General features: G+C 38.1%; 1 protein-coding gene across 2 annotated transcripts in view; it reads left to right on the top strand.

Annotated features, from left to right (window-relative positions):
• The first annotated feature begins 7000 nt into the window (after window positions 1–7000).
• Window positions 7001–9013, top strand: part of LOC107703620 (DNA topoisomerase 1-like) — a 27831-nt gene continuing 25818 nt past the window's right edge. The window contains exons 1-3 of one of the 2 annotated variants that reach the window (XM_016506313.1): window positions 7001–7014; window positions 7431–7611; window positions 7840–7864. In XM_016506313.1, the coding sequence (XP_016361799.1) occupies window positions 7579–7611; window positions 7840–7864 (58 nt within the window). In that variant the 5' untranslated portion in view covers window positions 7001–7014; window positions 7431–7578. Of the gene's footprint in view, window positions 7015–7430; window positions 7612–7839; window positions 7865–9013 lie in introns of those variants that run through there. The other variant, XM_016506314.1, reaches the window with a different exon arrangement.

Genomic DNA, 9013 nt, shown 5'->3' with positions numbered 1-9013 from the left:
TCCTGCCGTGAAAAAAATCAAATAAAATCGTGGAATTTCGTACCCGCTCACCAAACTTACATAGAGGATTGTGGGGAGTATGGGAAAGGAACATGTCCGTGTACCATCAGAATGATTCTGAAACTGATTTTGAGGTATTAAAAAAAATACTCACAATTGCTTTAAAAAAACAAAGCTGCAAAAGTGGTCGACCACTACACTTTGAACCGGTTTATTCGCATCCTGGAGTCAGATGGACTCAATTCTCAGCTGCAGTTAATCACGGCCATTACAGAGAAGAACTGTGAAGCACACATATTGAAGGGAAGCTTTTATCAGTGTGGAAGTAATCTTTTTATTCAAGCAGCGTTTTAAATACGAGTAGTGTTTGGCCCTTTAACAGTTGAGAAGCTGAAATGTACATGTTTTAGAGGAGATGATGGAGTTGGCTTCATATGACACGAACACAGGTCAGAGGTGTTCATGCGAGCAGATGACTCTGGCTGAGATGCTGGAGATCCAGGACCATGCAGTGAGCGAGGAGCAGGCCTGGGCTCTGTGTTTCCAGCTCTGCTCCACACTCCCCACACTCGACCCGCGAGCAGCAATACTGCTGCGAGCACGAGAGCTTGTGCAGCATGAAGTGCACTGGACATTTAGATTTAACATTTGAACAGTAGACTTGTCTTTAGGGTTTACGTATATAACTGGCATTTGTATTTAAAGAAACGCTGGATTCAGTATTTGAGGTGCTGTCCATTCATTGCAAACAAAATCGTTCGTGATTCACAAAAATTAATCATATTTCTGTAAAAAAAGATGCATTGTTGTAAGTAATTATTTAGGCCTAGTCTATATCCTTATATCCATGCAGTGATATAAATCAAAAGTTACCTGATCTATATGATGGTCATTGCAGGAATATTTATTTATTCATTTGTCATTTTCATGTTGATACACTTTGTCATTATTCACATTGTCATTATTTTACCTGTGATTTTAATGTTTATTTCAGTGCAGTTCCTTAACCCCATAGACTTTTATTGTTTGTGTGTGTGTGTGTGTGTGTGTGTGTGTGTGTGTGTGTGTGTGTGTGTTTTTTGTGACAAATGAGGACATAAATTTGTATAATGACAAAGGTATGACAGGTATTACAAGGAGAAGGTGACTTTTCAGGACATTACCCCATGTCCCCACTTTTCAAAACGCTTATAAATCACACAGAATGGAGTGTATTGAAAATCTGAAATAGCACAAAGTTTCCTGTGAGGGGTAGGTTTAGGGGTAGGGTTGGTGTAGGGCAATAGAATATACGGTCTGTACAGTAGAAAAACCATTACGTCTATGGGATGTCCCCACTTTTCACAAAAACAAACCTGTGTGTGTGTGTTAATTAAAAATGAGACATGGATTCAAATAATTTTCTGTGCTGCATGAAAAAAAATTTTTTTAAACATCGATGTGATTTGGATGTAAAAACTGCACTGTTGTGTGGGTGAATCAGTTTGCTGTTTTTGATGCAACGTTTGACCAAATGGGTTCAATTTGTAGTATTCTTTATTTGCATACTAGTGTGTCTTAGATTTTTCACATTATCAATGCAATAAAAACCTTTCTGTAGGGAATTGCTGTGTGATCGAGACAGAGGAACAAGTAGGCGATTATATTTTCTTCACATACATAATGATAAATATGTCAATGATTCATGCATGTCAGTGTGTCTGTAGGCTGTGGAGTTTGTGGGCCGTCTTGTGTACTTGAGTCTGGACTGGGGTCTGGAGACGCAGCTGGAGCGAGACCTTAGAGATCCTGGTGTGTCAGATGACTAAAGTGAACCTCGGCCACCGTCAGCCCATCTGCAGCATCGCTGACGTCATCCACGTACTGAAGTCATGCTGCATGCACTCAAACAGAAGCCGAATAAGCCTTTGGTGTGAATGCATGAAAACGTGAGTGCTTTAAGGCGGGATGTGGCCTGATCCTGGCCTCTGTGTCGCTTGTCTTTCTGATAGGTTTGTAAGGAGCGCCTGTATGATCCGAGTCAGGCTGCTCAACACTATAGGAGCGTGTGCTCCGGTCTGTTCTCGCACACCGCTGAGCTGTGTCAGTATCTGCAGATCGTTCAGCAGTCCAAGAAGGTGAGAGAATTCATCAGTGTATTACACAGATCTGTTTGGGTTTATTATGGAAGTCAAATGGATAGTGAACTCATGCTGACTTGAAGAGCTTCTAGTTTGGCTCTTAGTTCTTTTGCTCCGGACTGAAAAAGAAACTGATGTATTTAGCTCTGGTTTGCTTATCGTTCACTCTTTAATTTTTACACTGAACCTAAAGACACAGTATACTTTTCTTTTTTACATTAAAACTCTCAACAGAGTCTGCAGAAACCCAACTGGTTGCACAAGTGACCACAGACTGTAAGCAGCACCGCAATCATACAAAAATCATTTAAATTAAAAAATATGAATTTCCACTTTCAAAGATGCCATTGTGCGTGTTAATTTTGCTGTTGTCTCTCAGAGAAGTGAATAAGTAAATATGACGAATTTCACACGTGTTCCTGGGGGATTCCTGCAAAGAAATATAAGTCATGTCAATTTGAAGATCTGCATTAAGATTACCAGAATTAATGTAATGTTTTGCATTGTGACAGTTTTCATGACTATTTGGTGATTAAGCACAAAATGAGCTTTGCATGTGAAATTAATGTATCGTGAAATTCTATAAAAAATGTATTGTTCTCATCACTGCAATGGATTTCCTCCTGTCCAAACATGATTAGTTTATATGTGACCCTGGACCACAAGACTCGAGAGATGAACTAATCAATTCTCTTTCCGGCTAAGACTGCATTGGTTAAAGCGTATGGGGCTGTCACGTGATGAACGAACGACTCGAAAAACCCGAAGACTCGAACCAGGTGAACTACTTGACTAATTCCAGTACAGAACCTATAGGATGTTGCGCATGCGCGACTGAACGAATCACTCCCCGAGACGACTCGTTCTTCCCGAGTCACATTAAAGAATCGTTCAAAATGAACGAATCGTTCAAGAACGACCCAACACTACTGAAGTACTCAGTCCCACTATAACCCGGAGTGTGCACGTGACACCAGGAACCCGAACAGCCGTGTAAACCATGCAGACACTTAATGCTAAAACGGCTTGCCATAGACGCTCCATATTTATACTCAATCCCAGTGACGTCACAATGACAAGCCTCTGTTCTAAATGTCTGTGACGTCACTCGTGGAATTCTCTCTCGCGCTCTATTGAGTGTTTCCTCAAAACCGACGCTCCAGTGAAGCTTCACAGTAAATTGTGAAGATGAAGATGTTATTTACCGGCTGACCGGTACTGACTAGCCCCTGTGTTTCGCGTGCACACGGTCCTGAGGAGGGGTGCTCAGCTGGAGACCCAGAGAAACACCAGAAGCCTGAAGAAAATACAGCTACCAGACAGCAGGGCAGGACTTTTGGGGTTTATTATTTAGGTTTTTAGTTGTTAATAACTAATTCTTGCTATAAACTTTAAATACACCATACAAGTACATCTGTTTGATAATTAAGCACAAACACAAAGTTATAACAGCACAGAGTTCCTCTGCATTATGCCATGCAGTTACAGAGTAAAACAGCCGCTTGTGTCATCCACTGCAGTCCAAGCACCAATGCAGACAGTTCAGTGATACAATAAATTGGCATGTGTCTTTTCAAATAAAATGTGTGCCTTTGAGTGTCTATTTAAAGAAATATGCTATATATTCTGTTAAAAGAACAACATACTGTCATGTAAAGCAGTCTGTCTAGCGACTGACAAATATGTTTTGATCTATGAGCATGTTGAGGATCACAGATTTCTTTGCAAACTAACCATGGTTGCAAAAATGAATTTCTTGTGCATTTTATTTTACTGTACGTGAAGCTATTGATCTTTTTACACTGATGCTAAAGTATGAACAAATCTTTTCCTGTGGCTTCCTCTAGTGGACAACATTAGTTTTACAGCCTTTCACTGTCATTGTTATTGATATAAACGGCTCATCATTCAGAAATGGCTGTAACTCTCCATAGGATCAGAAATATATGAAATGTTGTCTTTCCTCACTCAGAATGTGCTGTTGTTAATGTGTAGCCAGTTTGTGAAGTTTGGACATTGTGTTCACAAGAATTAGGCCAAACGGTCATTATAGGTCACAACCCAAGGGACATTCTACCAGAAACGTACATTTCCACTTGTAAAAATCTTGGGTGAAAAAAATATCTTGTTCTTAAATCTGAACATTGAGTCATATGGAGGACATGTTAATCTATATGAAACACATATCGTGCCATCTCAGCATGTTTTTATGATTGAAATAAATACATTTTTATACGCATTTCACCCCTAAAATGTCAGGCCCTGTCACAGACAAATTTGTATATGTTAGAATGGTTTCCTAATGCATTTCTTTGATACAAATAGCATTTTCTTATTGGTCACATGTCCCTGATTGTATCTAACGTGGTTCTGTAATTTCTATAAGAAATACAAGCAACTTTTCGGTCAACTGTAGTACACAAAATCACAGAATACCCCGCCAGGCACTCATATAGTTGTAAAAAAACTGCCTTTACATAGGAGATTTTTTCAAAAACATAGTAGTGGATATATACTCCAACCTTCATCTACACAGTTACAGAGATTAATTCATCAATATTTCCTCAAATATTACATTTTTATAACATAATTTCCTGTGACAGGACTGACCGAGGCGTGACAGGACTGACTTTATGGATTTCGTTGATGCAGAAAAAGTTATGTTTTGTGTTCTTTATTTAAGTTTTGATAAGCATTCCTATTTTAAATTATTATTATAATTTTAATGTTAATGTAATATTAGACTATGGTAAAGTTCAGCCAAGGACATATAATAAGGGCCTAATTCATTAGAATATGACTGACAAATTAATAAACTAATTTCATTTTATTTCAATAGAAAAACATATTTAATTTAACAATAACATGGCCAGATACAATAACAATAAACAACTAGAATTGCACAATGGTACAAACACAGACAGGAGTGAAAACAATAACCCCGTGTTGTGCTACGTGTATGCGGGTGTAATAAATATAAATATAACTTTATAATATATAAAGTATATTTTATTATGATGCAACAAATGTATAGACATTTAACTGAATAGCACAAAGTAAAGTAACTGTGGTACCACATAATATTACGGCTCGTATTATTCTGCATTATTACTTAGGAAATGACATGGTAATAACAGAAATTGCATGTCATTTCCTAGGTAATAATGCAGATATTACCATGGTATCGGTATGAATTGGAATATTTACTCATCATTACTCAAAGCTTATATAGATGACAGTTATATCTATATATGAAGAGTTCATTTGCAAAAACAGATAACTATGTAATCATGTTTTTATTGTGTTTTATTATGTTAGTTAGCTGTAATTATTAGTTATTTTTTAACCTAATCAAAATAACCCAACTAAAGTTTGATTGAGATTAATTGGAATGCACAATGAAAAAGCATGATTTCAGAGAATTATCTGTTTTTGCAAATAAACTCTTCATATGTATTGAAATACAATTAATATACTAATATGCAGTGCTACATAGGCCTAGGTAAAAGAGGGATACAATTCAAAAAATGTGTCGATGAGCATAAAAAGCTTCCGATTTACAGTGTAATGTCTATTTATTCAAATAATGTTTTACTATGGCATGCGTTAAATAAATATTATATGCAATAAAGGTAATAATACACAACAATGCCATTCATTTGTAAGGCCGTGTCACAGGACTGTCAGGCCTCACACACAGGGATGTGACGGGGCCTGACGGTCGGCCATTTTAAACTGCCATTACTCCGCCTGCTAGCATACTAGCATAAAAACTGTTAACATGCAATCAAGGAATTTCAGTAACTTTTTTAGACATGTTTTGGATTTAAAAGATTTTCATTATTTTCTGGGATGTTTTACCGTGACAGGGCCTGACCCTTTAGCTCGTCCTCCTCAAAAAACCATACAAAAACAAGCTTAAAATCATACAATTCAGTGACAGAACTCACCCTTGATCAGTGTCCGCTTCACCTCAGTCAAATTATGTCACTTCCTGTGAGTCATACCTTTAAAGGCGCATTACACACCTTTTATGTTGAGTTTTATGTAAACGTGACAGGACTGACCGAAAACATGGGGACAGTTGTAAAATAGTATTTATTTGTAGAATTTATGTATAATTTCATGTTTTTAATCAGTTGATGTGAATGATAACAACTTAAACTTGTTATTGATGGAGTTTTTTTTCTAAATAACAGTTTTTAGCATAACAAAACTATGAAAGCTGTAGGTCCAATTTGGCTGAGGACAAGGACAAGGACAGGATTTGTAATTTTCAAAAGTGTTTTTAATAAATTAAAAAATGTCTGAGAACCTAATGAATGACATATTCCTTTACAGAACAACTCACAGAAATCAACCATCAGTCAGTTTTAGATATTTTTTGAATGTAATACTTTTTATTCACTGTAACAAGTCAAGGACAGATAATGTACATTTCTGGTAGAATGTCCCCCATATTGGGCCATATCTGCTGAACGATGAAATGAATCTAAACTCTTTTGATACGTTTTTGTCAGGAGTGTTTCAAGATGGTGCATACTACATTTAGTGATCTACCACCTTTGGTTTAAATAATTAATTTAAGGGGTGTTTGAATACAAAATCCCTACTAGAGAAAACAGGAGTTCGTTAAATTGTACTCTTGACTCAAAATCTTAAAAAAAAACAACAACAAAAAAACTAAAAATCTAAAACTGAAATTGTGACGATGAGCTCCACACACACACACACACACACACACACACACTAATACAGGAGAGGAAATAGACTGTATGCATTCATGTTCCTGCATTCTGACCATTTTTCACATATTACCCTCACTCTTTTACTCCATCAGTCTTTTTGATACACAAACCACATCTCTTGGAAACACTTGTCTCTCTTGTTCTCTGTGATGGGAGGAATGTTATGGGTTTGCTGTGTGTTCACAGTTCCCCCTTCTCACTTTGTACAGCATATCTTCTATTCTCTTTCTCTGTACTCTTTGCTTAAAGGAACAGTACACCCAAAATTAAAATCGTTATAATTTATTCTCCCTATAATGTCATTTCAGACCTATATTCTGTTTTTCTGTTGGACACAAAAAGGAAATTTTGAAGAGTCACACACTCACACACACACACACACACACACACACACACACACATTTCGGTGTCATAAGACTTAAAATAGACATTTAACAACGAGCTACACTTGTTTTAGATCTTGACATAAGACGTGTTAAGATTTGTGTAATGCACAACCCTGTGGTTTGACAGCATCGAGGAGTGTTAAGAATCGGTGGTTTTTCAGACCGCGCATGCGCAGTGGCGGTACAGTCAGACTTTGCTCGAGGACTGAACTCCTGCCATCATTCTGTCACCGCTTTTAAAACACCGGCAGCTTTATCATTTCCAGCTAATACCTTCACCATCATCATCATCATCATCACAGTCTTCATCATCCGAATCTCAACATGAGTGGAGATCATGCGCACAGACAGCACCAGGTACGTTAACATGCTCTCCATATGGAGCCATTCTCGCAGGACATATCCGAATACATTTGCAATAAAAATGGTAGACTTTTGCACACGAAAAGTTCAGATTGTACGTAAAAGGACTGTATTTTAATGGCGCAACGCCAACTTTACGCGCGGCTATCTTCTGATTGCATGCGTTTGTGTTATTGGCATGCATGCTAACATCTTTAAATGTTGAGTAACTGTGTGTTTCAGGTGCAGGCCGGCTCTGTGGACTACAGTAAGTGCTGATCTTCAGCGCTGTGTGTGAAGCGAGAGAGAGATGCAGCAGAAATGGCGGCAGAGACTAAGTCCCGCGCGCCGCTCTCCGTGCCGTCTATTGTTCAGAAACAGCTGTGAAACCACACTCAGCACCTGCAGTGCCGCACACCCAGCTCACTTTGGTATAGACGAGTTACCGACGAGCGGAACACGACTGGCATCGTGTCGCTTTCGAAGGGGAACAGGCTGAATTTGGCCGCTGAAAGTGGCGAGAGGATGCGTGAGGACTTAGTCTCTGCGCCATTTTCTTTTCTCTGAACACAAGCAGCATTTCTGTGAGAGACAGCAGCATTAATAACTCCTATAACAGACACACACGCACTCTCACTACTAGCTCACAATGCTAAGCAGAACAAAATACCTTAGTTAGCCCAGCTGTTACTGTCAAATCATCGTGCATTAATATGAAAGAAGCTTTTGCTGTCTTTGTCATTTCTGTCAGCAGCAACTGTGGGAACTAACTATGGTGCTTTGGCCAAAACAAATGTAACATTATCAGAAAAGTACAGTCATGTTTTAGTAATCTTATCAGAGCTGGGACTAACTGATTACATGCAATCTGGATTATCTAATCAGATTCCAAAAATTAAATACTTGTAATTAGATTAAATAGCATTTTAAAATACTTGTAATCAGACTACAGTTATTATTCATAATATATTTATTCTCCCTAATTCCTCTTTTTCATCTTTTAAATGTTCCTTTTTAAAATCGCTTATCAGTGTTGCCAAGCGTGCGGTTTTCCTGCGGAATTGGGCTACTTTAAAGGGATAGTTCACCCAAAAATGAAGATTCTGTCATTAATTACTCACCCTCATGTCGTTCTAAACCCGTAAGACCTTCGTTCATCTTCGGAACACAAATTAAGATATTTTTGATGGAATGTGAGCGCTGTCTGACCCTCCCATAGACAGCAACGCAACTGAAATGTTCCCAGGTCCAGAAACGTAGCAAGGAGATCTGTAAAACAGTCCATGTGACATCAGGGGCTCAACTTCAGTTTTGCGAAGCTACAAGAATACTTTTTGAGCGCAAAGAAAACAAAAATAACATAATTTATTTAACAATTCTTCTCCCCCGAGTTACGTCTTCCGCCATTTTGGAGAGT

The sequence above is a fragment of the Sinocyclocheilus anshuiensis genome, unplaced genomic scaffold (genome assembly GCF_001515605.1).
Source record: "Sinocyclocheilus anshuiensis isolate Anshui unplaced genomic scaffold, SAMN03320099.WGS_v1.1 scaffold975, whole genome shotgun sequence".
Taxonomy (NCBI): Eukaryota; Metazoa; Chordata; class Actinopteri; order Cypriniformes; family Cyprinidae; genus Sinocyclocheilus; species Sinocyclocheilus anshuiensis.
This window is presented reverse-complemented; position numbering and strand designations above follow the sequence as displayed.